The sequence below is a fragment of the Pleurodeles waltl genome, chromosome 3_1 (genome assembly GCF_031143425.1).
Source record: "Pleurodeles waltl isolate 20211129_DDA chromosome 3_1, aPleWal1.hap1.20221129, whole genome shotgun sequence".
NCBI lineage: Eukaryota > Metazoa > Chordata > Amphibia > Caudata > Salamandridae > Pleurodeles > Pleurodeles waltl.
The window spans coordinates 1,557,187,332-1,557,206,941 of record NC_090440.1 but is presented as its reverse complement, the minus strand read 5'-3'; the positions used below and the strand labels follow the sequence as shown (position 1 = coordinate 1,557,206,941).

Here is a 19,610-nt window from a genome sequence, read left to right as displayed (position 1 = left end):
GGCCGGATTTCACAAGCATCGTTGCTGGGCATCAAAATCATTGTGAACCTGTGCAGATTTGAGGTGCCCTGCCCAGAAATCGCCGCATTGCTCTCTTGCAGGAGAGAAAAACGATGCATCGTCTACCCGACCGGAGAAGAAACGATGCACGGACTCACTTGCAAGTTAGGAATCAACGCATCGCTGACTTTTTCAATTCATGTTTGCCCGTCCAGCTTTATTTTTTATGCAAACCGGGTACTTTGAGTAACAACAATGTTTCCATTGTTTTCGATGAAATAAGACTTTTTATTTTAAAAATTCATATCTTGGCTTGCGTATGTTGGATTTTTGTCGTTTTGGTCTTGTTTGATTTAGATAAATATTGGCTGTTTTTCTAAACTAAAATGTCTATTTTGTAGTGTTTTCACTGTGTTACTGTGTGTTTTGGTACAAAAACTTTACACATTTCCTCTGAGATAAGCCTGACTGCTCGTGCCAAGCTATCAAGAGGGTGAACAGGTGTTATCCTAGGTACGTATCACCCTTAACCTGACTAGAGTGAGGGTCCCTGCTTAGACAGAGTGCCTACTCACTGCCAACCAGAGACCACATTTCTTACAACTGATCATTGATTGACTATGTTACACATTACAAAGCAGAAGAGGGCTTGAACTTCATTATTGTGGGACTGCTTCATCAGTGGCGTCTCTTATGCCAAACAGATGGCAATTATATAAAATAAAGACACCGAAAAGTGGCATCCATGCCAAGGTACACATCAAGGGAATCATGATCTAGATTTTTAAAACGGTTTCCGTAGATGTGACCTATTTGGTCCCATGACATTAGGGATCTTTATTTTAGTGAGCAGGGATGAATTTTTCTCTTGTAACTGGAACTACAGTTACAACTACTATGGGTAACTGGTGAGAGAAGGGTCTATAATCATAGCCTCAGCGCCCGAAAGCACCTTAATGCAAAATGTTGTGCCTGGGTAACTGGAGAAGTGTCAGATGATGATCAAATACAGGCTTTGTATTCTGAAATATAAGGCACAGAATCAGCTGGAGTAGTCACAACACGCTAAGCGCCACCATTTACAAGGATAGCAACTGGAACCACAGGGTGGCCTAGAAGCCTGATCAAGCACATGTAACTAGAAAGAGTTGGTAGAAAGGGTTGGAACTGGCGCTAGGAGAGACGATTAAAGATCCTTATCCCATCCAGTCCCGAAGGTAACCCAGTGGGTGCAGCACGCAGTTTTGTTAGAGGCACACCTTGATGCGGCAGAGAAGTTACGGCTTCTGCTGCGCCATCTTCTATACAATTAGAATTTGTAATATAATTTGAAAACTGCGTTGTAAAGGAGTTGCTGGGTCCCATTTCTAAAAGTATATTCTTGGGCCTTGTACCTAAAACCCAGACACATAGGGTTAGACGTGCATGTTGCATTCGTTCACACTGTGCAAATGAGATCTAGAATTAAGACATTTTTCAGGGTTCACGGATGCAAGTAGGTGTCAGACGTTTTCTCTGTTAATTGTTGAAACATTCTGAAAAGTACACTGTAGACAGCACCGCAGTTTGCGTTCAGAGAGATATAAACACCAGTAAAACAAATACATGGAAATTGCAATGGCAGCCTTGTTCTCTAAGCACAAAGAGGGGTTATTGTTGATTCGAAGGCTTTGCTTTGCTGCCTCGGAAACAGTACGCAATTGCCTTTCATGTGAAAAACAATGATTTGCGTTCCAGAAATTGTAAAATTGAATAGAGGTGTTTTGTTGATTATTGTGTTTTCTGCTGTAAACTTATTAATTTACTACATAAGGGACTTAAATGGGTAAACGATCACTGGGTTTTCTAGAACTAATGAGTGTCCAGTGTGATGGTTATTTTCACTCAGCAAAGTAGTTTTATAATGTAGGCGGCGCCCTAAGCCTTTCGGCAGTCAAACTGCCCATAAGAACCAGGAGACTCCTTTCGGAACATCATAGTGAACTGAACAAACTTTTTATTTACTAAAGACTCTCATGGCTGTTTTTAGGAAGGTGTGACCAGGGTAGTCGTATCCAGCGCTGAGCTGGGAGTGGGGGCGGTGTTTAGAAATAATATGAGTTTTAAAGCACCTGCTGAAGACTTCATTGTGTGCCCAGCAGTTTTCAAGCAACAATAAAAATGTCAAGTTAACTAAAGGTTAATGTTTCTGCTGGAGGTATATTGGAGTTTTGTGTAGGGGCAGTTTTGACCATCATAAAGTAGCACAGAGGGTGAATATGCCTGCTGCAAAGAACGTGTACCATGCAGATCACAGAACACTATTATGTGAATAGCTTTTGTCACAGAGATCCATTTGTTACTTAAAGTTCATAAATTACATTCCTAGCAAGGCACAGTGACCTATGAACTATCATTAAAGAGCTGAGTGCAAAGTGCATGGTATAGGTTAGACCGTTATGCTTTTTCCCTGTTTTTCATTATCCTAAATATGCACAAAAGAAGTTGTTTAGGTACTAGTAAAGCTTACTCCAAACACTATGGTACGTTTTAAATCCAGAGTTTAAACTATACTGTCTACTAGTATGGCTGGCATGATTCCTACATCTTGTAACCGTCATTGATTTATGTAATATTTTCTATACATTGATTTACACACATACGAATCATTGCCTCTGTATTATACAGTATGTGTTTGACGTAAAATGCTCTGATGCCCTACACTGGTATAAGAAGCACTATAAAACTAATTAGATGCATGTGATAGAGGAGCTATGGAGAGATGAGGGGCACTGTTGGGTGCTGGTAGGGAGGGAATCCTTTGAGAAGGAAGTAATTTGTGGGGCACTAAATGCCCCACTAGCCCTAGAGCTGCCCCTGATGACTCATATATAAGCTACGAATCTTGATCCCCTACTAACAGTTGTTGGGATGTAAAGTAGAATTGATACTGGTAAAAGAAATGGTGATCCATTATGAAGAACTAAGGGCCAGATGTAGGAAGCACTTTGCGAGTCGCAAACGGCAAAATTTGCCGTTTGCGACTCGCAAATGCGTGTTTCCTATGCAGAAATGCATTTTGCGAGTCGTTACCGACTCGCAAAATGCATTTCCGAATCGCAAATAGGAAGGGGTGTTCCCTTCCTATTTGCGATTCGCAATGGTATGCAATTCCATTTGTGACCGCTTATGCGGTCGCAAATGGAGTCGCAGTTACCATCCACTTGAAGTGGATGGTAACCCATTCGCAAACGGGAAGGGGTCCCCATGGGACCCCTTCCCCTTTGTGAATGGACCCCAAAATATTTTTTCAGGGCAGGGAGTGGTCCAAGGGACCACTCCCTGCCCTGAAAAAACCGAAACAAAAGGTTTCGGATTTTTTGAAATGCAGCTCGTTTTCCCTTAGGGAAAACGGGCTACATTTAAAAAAAAAAAAAACTGCTTTATTGAAAAGCAGGTCACTAACATGGAGGCCTGCTGACTACAGCAGGCCTCCATGTTAGCGAGTGCCTATACTCGCTATGGGGCCGCAATTTGCGACCCACCTCATGAATATTCATGAGGTGGGTCATTGCGACCCCATAGCGAGTTGCAGTCGGTGTCTGAGACACCGTACTGCATAGCAATTTGCGAGTTGCAAATTGCGAGTCGGAAGGACTCGCAATTTGCAACTCGCAAATTGCTTCCTTCCTACATCTGGCCCTAAGAGTGGGGGTGTGGCTGGACGCCAATGGGGCAAGACATGTTTTAGAGAGCTCCTGGCCGGGCTCCACCATCAATAACCATTCTACCTCCAGTCGCTACATTGTGACTGGAGAAGCCCTATCAGAGGACCTTGTGGGGCACTAAAGATTTGCTGCCATCACCAAAACCAAAGTCAGAGCAGCTTCTCCACCTCAATTACTCAGATTGGTGACCAGCACTAATCCACCTAACATGGCGGCTCACACGTACCTTTGGGGCGAAACCTGCAGAGGAGCAGCTCTGAACAAAGAGTGTCCATCTGGAGGACCCATGACATGAGTAAGTCCCAGGGCATGCTTAGCGTCGCAGAGAGCTGCTGGCCCGCTGTTGTTGTGATTTGTTGGGCATGGCCTGTGGCAGGACTAGTGGAGAGGTGGGGCTTGACTGGCCTCGCGTTCAAATGCATGGAAGGAAGGCAGGAGCTGGCCGGCACTGGAGATGGCTGCTGTGGGGGTTGTGCCCTGTCAGGGAGGGTGTCTGGGCTCAGCATCTGGGAGCACACTTTTGGCCTGACACACAACCTAGGAGCACCTGCGGCGGTCTGCCAGGAGTGCAACGCGGACAGAGGGGGGTGACAGTTAGTCAGCCAACGGAACTACAACTGCGGGCTGTGATGCTACACACTGGCAGCGGGCCTGCTGTCGGCCCTGCATCAGAGGTGAGGTGAGGATGACACCTGAATCATCCCCATCTATACCACGGTTAATTGAAGTTTAATTGAAGGGCCTACATAAACTACCACCTCAATACTACGCATAGAGAGCCCTGAAACTGGTGGCAGCACTGCACTCTGGTGCCACAAGCAGCAGACCAGCATGACTTGCATTTTAGCTCTGAGGAGACCTGTGGGAAGCAGCTGGTCCCCTATGATTTGAGATATGTATGTTGCCCTAACCTGTTGCCACCATGGGAAAGACCACTAAAAAAAAGTCATATCTGAACATTATCCGCCTCATGAACAGGGGTCCTGAGACCTGATACATTCCTCACCTGCAATAGCAACCATGGAGAATGGGCGGCAGGGGCCCACATTAGATACAATTCTGAAGAATATTTCTGCATGTAGAGAGGCTCTTGAATGCAAAATAGATACGATGGCGGAGGACATGGGCCTGCTCCAGGATGACCACCATTTGTTGGCTGAATGTGTTACCATCACAGAAAGCACCATGGATGAATTACAACCGGGAATTACATTATTGTAAACAAAACTGGTATCGATGCAAACAAGGGTTAAGACTTGGAATCCTGAGCTAAAGATGTCAAAAATAGGGCAAGATGTAACAACATAAGAATAATTGTACTTCTTGAACGTATTGAAGGCTCAGCCTCCAATATGACTGACTTTCTCAAAAAATTGATAAAAGATGAAATAGCGCCATAGGGCTTATCTCCTTTCTATGCCCTGGAGGATACTCATTGAGTCCCTGCACAACCCCCACCACCGGAGGCTGCACCCCGTCCAGTGATAGTGAAACTAGTACATTACAGGGGCCGTGATCATATACTAACTTAAGGCAGACTGTGCAAAGAAATCCTGATTGAGAATCACACAGTAATGTTCTTTCCTGATTTCTCAAGGGAGGTTCAGAGGCAGAGACCATCGTTCACTGACTCCAAAAATTGCCTTTGACAACTGGGGCCTCAATATGCTATGTTATCTCCAGCATGACTGCGAGTGACAGCTAATGATGAAGTGCTCTTCTTTACCTCACCTTAAGCAGGGTGGGATTGGATGGATCCCCTCTCTAGTCAGGCTGGAGGTGCCGAGTCAACCAAAAAAAACTCAGCCAATGCCCACCTCAGAAAAGAGCTAAACGTGTTCAGAGAGCTGTTCTTGGCACAACTGGAAGGCAGGTGAGTGGTTGAAGTGGTCACAGCAATGAGTGGTAAAGGAGAATCCACTCCACCTTCCATTCACAGCAGGGGGACTGTACGCGATACTGATTACGATTGTGGCTCTGTCTCCTCCTGCAACTCAGATGACTCTGTCACAACTGGTACTTCTGACAATAATATTTGGATAAGGATATTCTACCTGGTTTAATTGCCTGTACTTGAAGCACTTTTAACCAACATATTCATAGTAATACTGTATCCTTTCATGTGAGCATATTATTCTTGTTTTAATTGCTGTTTCTTTCCTATATGGCCTATTGTGGTGAGGGCTATACTATATTTTCCACTCGGTGATGGATTGCCCGGCCCTGGAGCAGCTACATAGGTGGTCCCCCCAATCATTAATTGTGTGTGTAGATGTATTTATGTATGTTTGTTGTTACGTGACTGATTTGGAGAAAAAGTAGTTCACTTCTGGTCCTGGGGATAGAGCATTGGGATTGTTGTTTCTGTTTATAGGAGAGTCCTAATGTTGCCACTGCCTGCCGTTCCATATCTTTGTGGAACAGAGAAAAAATTAAAGCTGTAGGGATGGATGTGTACCCCTTCCCTGCATCCTTATCCCTAGAGAGCCGATTGTCTCAATGGCATCCCCCTAACCTTTACCTTCCTATCCTGGAATATCTGGGGTCTCAACATCATGTCCAAACGCTATAAGGTGTATGCATACGTTAAAAGGTGAGGTGTACTGCTCCAGGAAACCCATCTCATCACAGCCGAAACTCTGGCACTTCACAAAAGATGGAGGGGTCAGATATATGCCACAACCTATTCAGCTTTTGCCAGGTGGGCCTTAATGTGGGTGAGACCTGGGGTGGCTTTCCAGAAAACAACGGAACTCCCTGATCAGTAGGGCAGATGTGTAGGTGTCATGGGGAGGTTTGGGGGTTGAGATCTAGCCATTGTGGGACTATATGGACCTAACATAGACCAAGGGAGATTGTTATCCAGGGAACCTGCCCCTTTTTTAGCACAACATTTTTCAGTGGGGGGAATTTTCATTGTATTGCAGATCCTGTCCTTCAAAGGTCCCACCCACCATTACATGACTCACCCATGTACTTTATAGCCATGAGCATCCTTGTATACTGGACTGACACCTCTGCGTTGAGTCATTGGATGACCCAGTCTTTGAACTCACCACTGGGGAAGATTTCTCCACTGACGTAGCAAAGAATGCCAGTAGGACTTCCTCCCCTCTTACCGAGTGGGATACATTTAATAGAGTTATCAGAGGTAAGTGCATAGCTGAGGTAGTGGGTGTCAGACTTACATTGCTATCTGATATTGAAACCCAGGAAAGAGTGTTGAGAAAACTTGAGATGCAGAGGCCTGAGAATGCAGCATCAAATTACATCTATTAGAAGTGCAAAAGCTACTGGTGACTCAAATTGAAAAATTAGGCTGCTTTGATTATCGGGAATATCTCACTCATGCAGACATGGAGTGTGATAAAGCAGAAACATTATTAGCAAAGCTTACTAATCCCATGGCTAGGAACTTCATGATCCTAGAAGTGGAATCAGAAACCGGGACGCCTCTCTATAACCAATCTGTCATCAACTCTAGATTCCAGGAGTTCTACATGACTCTTTATGCCCAGTTACCTGCCGTACCACAGAGTACATTGGAGGACTTCCTCAATCCAGTTAACTTTCCAGAGCTCTCGCAAGACACTGCAAATGACCAAGGAGGTGCCATTACGATTCAAGAAATGGCAATCAAGTCCATGGCAGTGGATTTTTTTGCAGCCTATTGGGATCTTCTGGTGCCAAGAATGGAGGTACTTTGAATTGCTGCTCAAGATGCAGGTCACCTACCATCATCTACTTGGAAGGCATTGATTGTGCCACTCCTGAAACCCCCTACTGATGCCCGTGCTTACCATCCTCTGTCCATGCTCAATATGGGCTATAAAATACTCAGTTGCATCCTAGCGACTCACTTCCTCCCACACATGAACACACTGATCCACTTTGATCAAACTGATTTTATCTCAGGACGTAACACCATGGCTAATAGTCTAAGGCTTCCCACCATCTTCACACATTACAGTGCTGATAAACTAGTGACTGCTGTTCTGGCTCTGGACAAAGAGAAAGATTTAGACAGCCTAAGCTGGGATTTCCTTTACCTGGTCATGCAGAAAGCAGGTCTGGGCCCTTGGTTTATTAGGAAGATCAAACTTTTCTACTCTGCTCCCACTGAGCAAGTACATACTGGTGGAATTATATCAAATTTCTACCATGTCAGGTGGGGATCCCGACAGGGCTGCCCCCTTTCGTTATTGCTATTTGCAATAGCGGTGGGACAATTGGCCTGCAGAACACATATGGGTAGACACTCTTATGGTCTGAATGTAAGAGGATGGATGCACCACACAGCATTATATTCTGTTTATATGTTGCTTTTCCTCCACAATGTTGACTTTGACTCCTTGGGGGTGATAGAACTGTTGGAGCGCTTTGGGGTGGTGTCTGGTCTCTTTCAATTGGCAAAAATCCCACTTGTTTCGGATTGATTGGGATACACTCCCGCCCAAGATCTTTATGGTTTCACCTGGAATAATGTCTGTCTGAAATATCTGTTAGTTAAAATATATCATGAGCCCTGAGACCTATTAGATGGTGATATTGGGACGCCGATCAGAACGCTCAGTTTTAGCGTGAACTTCTGAAACTCGCTGCCTCTCTCCTTTGTGAGCAAAATTGCAGTGGCCAAAATGATGGCACTTCCACCTTTACTTTACTTCTTTGCCATATTGCTGCTGATTGAACGAATGTTTCTGGAAATGGACACCCTACTAATTGCACTGTTCTGGGAAATGGATAGATGGAGAATAGCCATGACAAAGTTACAACTACCTACAGAAGAGGGGGGGTTGGCGGCACCAGATCTGGAGGCATGCTACCTTGCTGCACAGTTACTATGGCTTAACTTGTGGCTTTATAATATTCTGCCACTATTTCTCTTTCCAAAGTTCCAGAACCTGCCTCTGTCCTCCTACTCCCCCAGCACTGGCTCCTCGACGCATACCCTGAGGTACTGGTGATGCCTTCAGAAGAACCATATGCTACTCCCTATTTGCCCAACATGCCATTGATGGCTAGAACAGTTGATCCCCCTGGAGAATACTGGGTGGACTGGAAGGATGGACTGCCTATGGGATCACTCGTGTTGGAGATCTGTACAGAGAAGGGATATTGCTCCCATTTGAGGACTTATCAGTACAATTTGATATACTGGGTGGACAATTTATTTTGCACCACTCATAGGTTGATGAAATGCAGATCCACTGGGATATGGGGTAATCAGAACCTGCAACACATCAGAGATGCCAGCACCTTTGTTCTGCAACAGTTCGCTTCAAAGCAGTAACAGGTATAAACAGGGCTATAGGAGCGGATGTTCTTACACCCTTGCACAAACTGAAAGCCAAATGGCAAACTGACTTGACACAAGTGATCACTGACACAAACTGGCATAAAAACCTAGTGAACATCCCCACTGTGTCTCGCAATGCCATATTTAAACTGATAAATTTTTATTTTCTTCACAGGTTTTACCTAACGCCTGGCAAGATAAATAGACTCTACCCCTCAGTGGTAGCAGCTTGACCTAGATGTGGTGAACTAGGGGCAGAGATTCACCATATGATCTGGACATGCCCCAGTCTTGGTGGGTTCTGGGAGTCAATAATAAGTTGTATTAATGCTGTAATGCTCCGGGCGATTTAATGTAACCCTAATAATGGCATCTTGGGAGTATTCCCTCAACCACACAAACACAAAATAACTACACAGTTTAAAGACTTGGCATTAGTTTTAGCTAAACATGAACTGGCCATGCAATGGAAGGCAAAAAAGGGACAAATATTTGATGATTGACAGAAGAAACTGACCAAATGGACAGGGCTGGAGAGTGTGGTACTGCACAGGGATCTGACGAAGGACAGTGGGGCGATAGAGGGTGCACATGCCTGGGATAACCTTGTTGACACTCTTGTAGCCATGGACACTGATTCAGATGTAAACCCATCATCAGGCACCCTTTCTTCTGGAGGAGAATCGGGAGACGAACATAGCAGAAGGGTAGTACTACTGACCCCGGCAGGCCACTACCACTGTCATGGCTGCAATTCCTCATGGATCACAAATTGTGACCTACCTCATTAATATTCGTGAGGTAGGTCTATTGCGACCTCATTAGGAATTGCTATTACTAAATTGTACATTTTCTTGTTAGGAATTGCGATTTCATAATTGTGATTCGCAAAGAATCATAATTAGGATCTCGCACTCCCTAAATTCTGTACGTATGGGCCCCAGTATATAATTATTAATTATGGTGTCCATTGTTTGTTGGTATCAGGCTGTGGTCAAACTGGAAATTAACTGCAAAGAGTATTCCTAACACAGCATTAAAAATCATAAATAATACCCAGTGTAGCTTTTAATTTAAATTAGGTAGGCAGCAGGGTTTGAAAACAGCAGAGCTTTGACCTTGTGACCTATATTTCACCAGTAATAAAAGCTAATTTGATATATGCCTTTGCAAGTGCCAACTATGCCTCTAACACATAGTGAAAGCACATGTACTGTATTGCCAAATCTGGTATTAGTGAGTGTCAACATGAGGCGGGCATGCAAAAGAGACCTCTGGAGCAGAGTGGGTGTCTTCATGTACCAATTCCATAGCCTACGTGGTCGGGTTGCTTGTAGAAAAATAGGATAAGTACAGGTAAGAAGGTATTGTTTAACTTAGCGATTACTGGTGTGTCAACAACATTTTCCCTTCCTCATTGTTAGAAATTGCCCTCTCTAACCTTTTGCCTTCCCCCTCATACTTTTTGCAGTTGTTTTGCTTGTTGGCCTTAGGGCTCTGTTAACCACTGCTAACAAGTGCTAAAGTGCTCCTGCTCTCACGCTAAAACATGATCTGTTTGGCCTATACCTGAGTGGCATATTTATTGTACCTAGTAAGTCCCTTGTAAAGTGGTATACCATATACCCAGGGCACTTATTGTGCCACCCACTCAAGTAGCACCTTAAATTAGGCCCCCCGACCTTCCACCGTGGCCTGAAGACAGTGTCCCACTGCCATGTCGACTTAGCATTTAAAACCCATTGCCAAGCCTTAAACTCCCCTTTTATTAGATATAAGCCACCCCAAAGGTAGGCCCTAGGTAGCCCACAGGGCAGGGTGCTCTGTCTTTGAAAAGATAGGGCATGTTTGTTTTAACTTTTACATGTCCTAGTAGTGAAAAGCTCACAAATTTGTTTTTCACTAATGTGAGACCTACCCTTCCCATAGGATAACATTGGGTATTTCTTATTGTATTCAATAAGCTGTAATTCCTAAACCAGAGGTGGCAGATATATCATGTTTGGTATCTATGAACTTGTAATGATCCTCTTTAATAGTAAAGTCATATTTATCATTACAACTTTGAAAATTACACTTTTAGAAAATTAGCATTTTCCTGCCCTTAGCCCTCCATACCTGCAGCCTGCCTTAGGTCACATCACTAGGTGTAACTGACAACTGAGACTTTGTGAATTCATCCTAAGCAGTCACTCAATAGTGGGATTAGAAAGGGCCATTAACTGACTTGAGGGGGTGGAGCTAAGCACAGACCTCAAAACATCTGAATGGGCTGAGTCTGCTGCCACCCATTGGGCTAACAACTCAGTTGTCAGTGCAGCAAGCTAGGAGCCAGGGCACGGGACGCAGGAAACTCCTGGAACTTCAGAGAACCCTTCTGGAAACTTCTAGCAGCAGGGCACCAAGTATGAAAAATGGTCTCTCAGACCTACTCATCATTTCACTACTGGAGCTGTGGAAGGATACTCAGAGGATTGCCTGACGCTGTGACTTGCTGTTCATTCTTCCAGACATTTGCTGTACCTGGAAGGACTGCTTTACTGCCTGCAGCTTGCCTTGAACCTTCAGAGGCCAGCTCTGCTGTGGAGCCCTGCATCTTTACCTAAACTCAGGACTCCAAGTGCTAGTTTATCTGGCCTCCTGTTCATAGCCACAAGGACAAAACAGCCTCCCACCATCTTCAACCCACACCTGGATCCAGCCTGAGTGAGTCTTGAACTCCCAAGATTCCTGGACCCTTGGTTGTGGCGCCAAAGATTCCAAGGTGGACATTTTTTTAAACTGAGGACTTGCTAGTTTGAACATTTAAATTTAATCATTCATACTGCTGGTTCTACTATTTGGATTCTGATGGCTTTGGTGTCAAATAATTTATTATAATTGTCTCTATTCTTCTAAATTGTGATTTGTATTGTGTTGTGTTTTAACTATGTTGCTGTTTGTGTGCTGCATAAATACTTAACCCATTGCCTTTTAGTTTAGCCTGACTGCATTTGTTCCAAGTTACCCAGGGTTAATCATAGGTTAAATTAGTGAATTTATGTGGTTGAACATGCAAGGTATTGTGGCTGTTGTTTCACCAGGGCACACACCCCAGTCAACCAACAACTACATTTCTTATACACATCTTCTCTGAATATGTCACTATGTCTGTTTTTTTGTTCCCATATCTTCTTTGACACACATCTCTACACCCTCTCCACCATTATAGCCTCCCACTTCCTCTACTTCTCTGTCCACATATTGTTCTTAGCATTCTCTAAATCGAAAGCTATGCAATGTACGGCAGGTTGTTTCTCTAGGCCCTCGCCACAGTTACCATGGCAATAAAGAAATGATGGAGAGCTATACATTTGCTTACCTTGCTGCTATGGTCTGCTCCTGTGACCCCTGTGACTCTACATTTGGTGAGACCTGTCACCATAATGATTTCCCATGTTGTCATTTTACTGGAAACCTATCAGCTGTCTCACTGGCCATCTTGTGTGTCATTGAATAAAGCAATTCACTTTTGGTGTTCTCCTCTTTCTGAATTTTTCCTAATGTGATGCACATGTGACCTGAATTGCTTTTATATGTTCAGTTTTGACACTTCCAGTAGGACCCTTATTAGTTACTCAAAATGATATAACAGTTACCCGGTTAGGAGAACCCACTGGGACATTTCATATTTCTTAAACTGTGGTATTTTGTTACATCTCATGTCTGGCTTAGGTGCATATCAGGATTGTTAGAAACGGGGTCTTTGGCTGACAGTCAGGTTACCCCCTGTTCAAGCAAGGACCCTCACTCTAGTCAGGGTAAAAGAGAATCACCCTCAGCTAACCCCTGCTTCCCCGCTTGGTAGCTTGGCAGAGCAGTAGGCTTAACTTCAGAGTGCTAGGTGTAAAGTATTTGTACCAACACACACAGTAAATTTATGAAAACACTACAAAATGACACAACACCAGTTTAGAAAAATAGGAAATATTTATCTAAACAAAACAAGACCAAAATGACAAAAACCCAACCTACACAAGTCAAGTTATGAATTTTTAAAGATTAAACTCATAAATAACTCTTAGAAACAAAAATGCTTCGATGAGATGTTAACACTGCATCGTGACGGAGTCGTTCCCAACAAGCCGACACCAGCGGCGCCGGACACGGAGTCGCGTAGACCCCCAAGTACAGTACCTTTGGTGAAGAGTGAAAACAAGCCAATGCGCGAAGTCGGTGTTGGTCACGACGTGGTGCGGCGACTTCCACAGAGTCGCGGATTTCAGCGGGGCTGCAGCGGCGTCGGGCCTGCAAAGAGCGTCGCGTTCCAGCGAAGGTCACGGCGTCAGGTGCAGGCGGCGTTACCGGATTCAGCAGCACCGTCGGTCCTGAGTCGTCCGAAGTCGATTTCCTTGGATTTCCACCAGCTTTCCTTTCAAGGGCCCAGGGACTGGGTAGGGCACCACTTGTCAGAGCAGGAGTCTCTCCAGAGACTCCAGGTGCTGGCAGAGAGAAGTCTTTGCTGTCCCTGAGACTTCAAACAACAGGAGGCAAGCTCTAAATCAAGCCCTTGGAGATTTCTTCACAAGATGGAAGGCACACAAAGTCCAGTCTTTGCCCTCTTACTCTGGCAGAAGCAGCACTGCAGGAAAGCTCCACAAAGCACAGTCACAGGCAGGGCAGCACTTCTTCCTCAGCTATCAGCTCTTCTCCAGGCAGAGGTTCCTCTTGGTTCCAGAAGTGTTTCTAAAATCTGTAGATTTGGGTGCCCTTCTTAGACCCATTTTAGTCTTTGAAGTCACCTTTCTTCAAAGGGGACTCACACCTACTTGTGAAATCCTGCCTTCCCAGGCAAGGCCTCAGACACACACCAGGGGGTTGGAGCAGGCATTGTCAGAGGCAGGCACAGTCCTTTCAGATGAGAGTGACCACTCCACCCCTCCCTCCTAGCAGAGATGGCTAATCAGGAAATGCAGGTTACACTCCAGCCCCCTTTGTGTCACTGTCTAGTTCGAGGTGAAAAACAACCCAACTGTCAAACTGACCCAGACAGGGAATCCACAAACACGGCAGAGTCACAGAATGGTTTAAGCAAGAAAATGCTCACTTTCTAAAAGTGGCATTTTCAAACGCACAATCTTAAAATCAACTTTACGAAAAGAGGTATTTTTAAATTGTGAGTTCAGGGACCCCAAACTCCACATGTCCATCTACTCTCTAGGGGAATCTACACTTTAATTATATTTAAAGGTAGCCCCCATATTATCCTATGAGAGAGACAGGCCTTGCAACAGTGAAAAACGAAGTTGGCAGTATTTCACTGTCAGGACATATAAATCACATTACTATATGTCCTACCTTATCCATACACTGCACCCTGCCCTTGGGGCTACCTAGGGCCTACCTTAGGGGTGCCTTACATGTAAGAAAAGGGAAGGTTTAGGCCTGGCAAGTGGGTACACTTGCCAAGTCGAATTTACAGTGTAAAAATACACACACAGACACTGCAGTGGCAGGTCTGAGACATGATTACAGGGTTACTTGTGTGGGTGGCACAACCAGTGCTGCAGGCCCACTAGTAGCATTTGATTTACAGGCCCTGGCACCTCTAGTGCACCTTACTAGGGACTTACTAGTAAATCAAATATGCCAATCATGGATAAACCAATTACATACTATTTACACGGAGAGCATATGCACTTTAGCACTGGCTAGCAGTGGTAAAGTGCTCAGAGTTGAAAAGCCAACAGCAACAGGTCAGAAAAAAATAGGAGGCAGGAGGCAAAAAGACTGGGGATGACCCTGCATAAGCAAAAGTCCAACAAGGATGCATTCTCTTGCTAGTCATTGTTAGTGGATCTAGTATTTAGGCTCACTGCTGCTATCTTCTGTGTCAGTGGGACCATACCTCTGTCTCCACATTGGTGAGGGATGGGGCTGAGCGGCAGCTCTATAGGGATGGTATACTCTAAACTCTCTTCAGGGGATGGAATATACTAAGCACCCCAAGGATGCTGGGACCACAGACACTTGTGTTGCCCCCATCTGTAATACACAATTCACCAGTGTCAAATGTGTGCTGGTGCAACATCAAGGGGGCCCGTCCTCATTTCATTGGTAGTGTGGCTCTATGCAAATGAAGAAAGACTTTGCCGCTGCATCCATGCAATATTACCGACATGGGCTCGGAGGCAAAGGAGCTGTTATAGAGGACATAGATTTTGCACCACATTGAGGTGGTGTACAGTCAGTGCACCCCTGGGGGTGCCCTTTGAAATGGAGGAAAAAGAGTCTAATGGGCACCCCGGAGAACCCTTTGCAAGCAGGTGCAATCACTCACTCCACATAGTTGCAAAATGTAACATAGATCGGTGTCTTCACACATTAATGAGCCTTTCGCTATGAGGTGTCCCAAAGCAGGCATTTGTGGTTGCTCTGGTGACAGGGCATTTGCTGTAAAATGGAGCTCTGTTCTATTCTGAGCCTTGCACATCTGTTATGCTGTAGTGCAAACAGGGATAGTGCATTGTGGGCCAGATTTACTACAAAGTGGCACAGCGTGATGCTGTGCCAAAATTTGCAGTGCTGCCCTGAATCACTTTAGAAATGCAGGAATGCACCATATTTACTCAAATACAGTGCACCCCTGTGTTTCCCTCTGCGCCGGCACTAAATGTAGCTGCCATCGCAGGCATCCTTGCACCATAGTGCAAGGGTGTCTGTGTTGAAGGGAATGATTCTTTATGTGCAGGAAGGTGTCCCTTCCTGAACATAAACAATCTACAATGGCGATTTGGCACTTCTATGTGTGCCGCAGAATGGAGAACACATAGAAGTGGCAAATCATCATTTTTTTAATGATTGTTTATGTGCAGGAAGATACATTTCCTGCACATAAACAATCATTCATGTCCTTTTGCTATTTCAAAGTGTGCTGCAGAATACAGCACACGTGGAAAAAGCAAAAATGAGGAGTAATACAAATATTTCTCCACGTTGTGCCATGCTACTGTGGCACTGCCACTGATTTGTGACTTCTTGTAAATCTAGGGCAGCGTCAAAAGCAATGGGTGTTGTGGTGAAAAGCATCAGCAGGCCCCATTTTTACAAGGTGCCATTGGGCCACAAAAGTGGCTTACCGCCGCCCTGTAAATGTGGTGCACTGCTCAGCACCACCGGAGTGTCACAAAAAGTGACGCTCCAGTGGCACAACGGCCTTGTATGTCTGGCCCTTTGCATATACCAGATGTTCATGTCTGTGGAAGTATCTGGCAGCAGCTGGATATCAGAGTCCCATTCAGAGCTGGGGCTTCAGTGCGCCCTGATGTGTCTGACTCACTACACCTCTATTGCAAGTAGATCATTACCAGGGGTTAAGCTATCATTGCAGCATATAGAGGAGTGGGACTGAAAAGCAGGGACTTGAGAGACACATTGCATGAGCATTATATCTGTCTTTTACTGCCCAAGCATTGGGACAGCGGTTCCTATTTTCCTACCATGCCTAGGGCTCACGACACCCTTTCTACACCACTGCTCATTATTCTGCTCAGGAGTTTGCAAAATATATCTTTATGGCCATGTTTAAGAAAGGTGATATAATCAAATGTTCATACCTGGAAGGAAATGTTTGTTAGGGTGAATACTTTTATAAAAGAAGGAAAGAATAGGATGCCCATAATGATTCTTGGTAGTAATACCAGAAGTAAACCGAGCATTGAAACAATGCATAGATTGCAAAGAAGAGAATTGGTTGATTTATAGCCGAGCAAGGTCATATAATAGTGTCAGAGATCACCTAAAAATTGCCATGTTGAACCATGGCAAATAGTTGCCGGAGTAGAAAAGCGCACTTGCATCAGTTATGCAAACGGTGGATGGAAGTCTGAATACTACAAGCAAAGATTATGAAAATGTAACCAATTCCGGGTCAAAATGGGTCAACAGCACACCCCTCTGGACGCTCTTCTCCAAACACATATTGATATTGTTTCATACTAGGACCATATCCAGCGTGAAATGCAACAAGGAAATATAATCAGTAAAACATATCAACCAACTACTACAATTTTTTTGCATGTGGATTCGTTTGCCTGGATCTTTCAACACAGCAGAGTGTGTGAAACGGATCAATTACTTTACAATTTTTAATAATGTACAACTCATGTGAGTTTCAGTTCCACTGTGGATGTATTTCTTGAAGTGGGTGATGCAAGGACCACTACGGATCTGATACACTTTTTAGATAATACTCAAATGACCAGAACCCCGTTAACAGCAATTAATGCTACCAGACTATTGTAAGAAGTCAGAAGATTGCCTCACCATGCTTAAAAAAACATAAAAGACTAGAGAGGTGTGGGGGTAGATATTATACAGTGCCTACACAGTTTATACGAACCTCTACTTAGAAGAAAATGCGCCACTTTTTTTTCTTTTTGCTACTGCAGCACTAAAAAACACACTATTTGTGAACATTTATAAAGGCACAGCTGCATCAGCTTTTTTTAAACCATTGCTTCCTCGGATGTGCACTGGATAGCAGTTGCCTTCCTCTGAATTCCCCTCAGTACACTGGCAGATGTTAACACCACACTTTTAACCTCCATTTTGTAAATACAAAAGCAATATGGACTTAACTTAGTGGTGAATACCATTGAGGCCAAAGCATTTTTGTTACACAAGCAATAGCTCACATAATTCCCGATTCATGGGATATTAGTCTTTGTCACATAATTTTCACCAGTGACAGACCGATTTGAACCGAAAATGTTTCATCCGGCAAATGTGAAATTTATGTACGATGCGGCTATGAAACATTTTCTGCTGGCATCAGCATTCTGGCCTGCATTTCCATCAGTTTCCTACACCAAATATGCTGTCCCTTACAGTTGTCATGCGGACAACTAATAGTGTGAATCTTGTAAAAATTTTAATTGATGTAGAGTCCAGCTGGACTCGTTCTAGTGTTTCTGCCAGCCACTCTGCTGAGGGCTGGTCTTACATATGTAACCCACACCCACCCAACACAGGCGTCACCAGTCAGGTGACCCTGCCAATAAAAGGGGCCGGGCGCACGTGCCTGAGGCCAGTTTAGTACCACCCTGCCACCGTGTCTGCGTCCCCTCATTTACCAGCATGAGGGCCTAGGGCCCCACATTACATTGGCGACGAGGGTGGGATCTGAAACCCCACGTGGTCACAGACATGGATTCAACTCGGTGGAAGAAAGAGGAGAAGTGAGGCCGTCGCAGCCCCAGCCCCATTGGTGCGAAAGAAGGGGGTGAGTGCTGTTGATGACTGCATCCTGCAAATGATGGGGGCCGTCGCCCGTTTAATCTTAAATAATGGTGCTCCCGCGCACCGAAGAAAATAAAGAGGAATGCCCAGGGCCGTCCCTCTGCACAAGCGCTCGGTGCTGACCTGCACCGGAGTGGAGAACATGGTGCGATCGGCACCGATGAAAAAGAAAATTACCCGGGCCGCTTCCCCTTTCACTTTTAAAGTGGCGCTGTCGCGCGCCGTGCGCCGTGAGAAGGTGCCAAAGTGTGGCCGGGGCCGGTCGCCCCTTTTCATTTTAACAATGGTGCTCTCGCACACTGAACAAAATATGCCCAGGGCCGCCCCCACCCCAAAAATGCCGGCAAAACGGCCGCAGCACGGAGGACTGCTGCGGCCGCAATGTGAGATCCCCGAAGGTGCTGGAATGCACCTCAAAAGAAATGAAAATGCCCAGGGGCTGCCCCCCCCCCCATCCTGGCAGCAACTAAAGCAGGAGGTGCAGACACGCACCAAAACAAAGTTGAAATAAAATGGTGCATACACACACCAAAGCAACAGGTGCCCAGGGCCGCCCCCACCTCCAACAAAGGAATAAAGAAGTGAGGTGCTCCACACGCACCTAGATAGGGAAAAAAAACTGTGCCCGGAGCCCCCACGCCCCTCTCACTTACGTTGGTGCCATCTGCATGCCTCTTCAAACGAGGCTGTGCAGTTTGAAAAAGAAAATTGGACAGAAGAAGAAACAAAAAAAGAAAAAGAGGAGAGAAAAAGTGAGAAAATAAATAAAATAGCACTTACCTGCAGCCTCCACCAGCATGACGGAGTCCTCCGGCAGCATGTCCTCCTCACCGGCATCTGTTCAAACAAACGAGGCTGGTAACAGGAAAGACTGTCTTTCAAGCTAGAAAAAAAAGTGCACTACTGGCATCCAGTGGCCAGAATCAGTACTGCACCCTATTTCTGTTTTAAAGGTAAAAGAAGCTTGGATGAAGGAAAGTTTACAGCAGCACCTTCAGAAAGTGACTGCTCCAAACCAAGAGTGCGCCCTTGGACAGAAACGGTGCAGAAGACGGAAACGGCGAGGAAGAAGGAAGCAACGCGGGCGACGCTGCAAAAGGGAAGGAGAAGACTGCAGCTGTCCCAGCCAAGCTGCAACGGTGAGAAACAACGCAAGTGCCACGTGAGGTACGAAGAGAGCGCGCATAGTCTGAGCAGCCCCTGGCAGCCGTCTGCCGCCACCGCCGAAAGAACGCCACATGCCCCAGCAGTGATGGACATCACCGCAGGACAAGAAAGGGACATGCCAGGCGTTGCCACAGGACGCCCAGAAAAAAAAAGAGACT

At 45.2% G+C, this 19,610-nt stretch overlaps 1 protein-coding gene across 1 annotated transcript in view; it reads right to left on the bottom strand.

Annotated features, from left to right (window-relative positions):
• Positions 1–19,125, bottom strand: part of LOC138285345 (putative nuclease HARBI1) — a 78,154-nt gene extending 59,029 nt beyond the window's left edge. The window contains exon 1 of the mRNA XM_069225154.1: positions 19,066–19,125. Within this exon, the coding sequence (XP_069081255.1) occupies positions 19,066–19,105 (40 nt within the window). The 5' untranslated portion in view covers positions 19,106–19,125. The remainder of the gene's footprint in view (positions 1–19,065) is intronic.
• Positions 19,126–19,610: the final 485 nt, after the last annotated feature.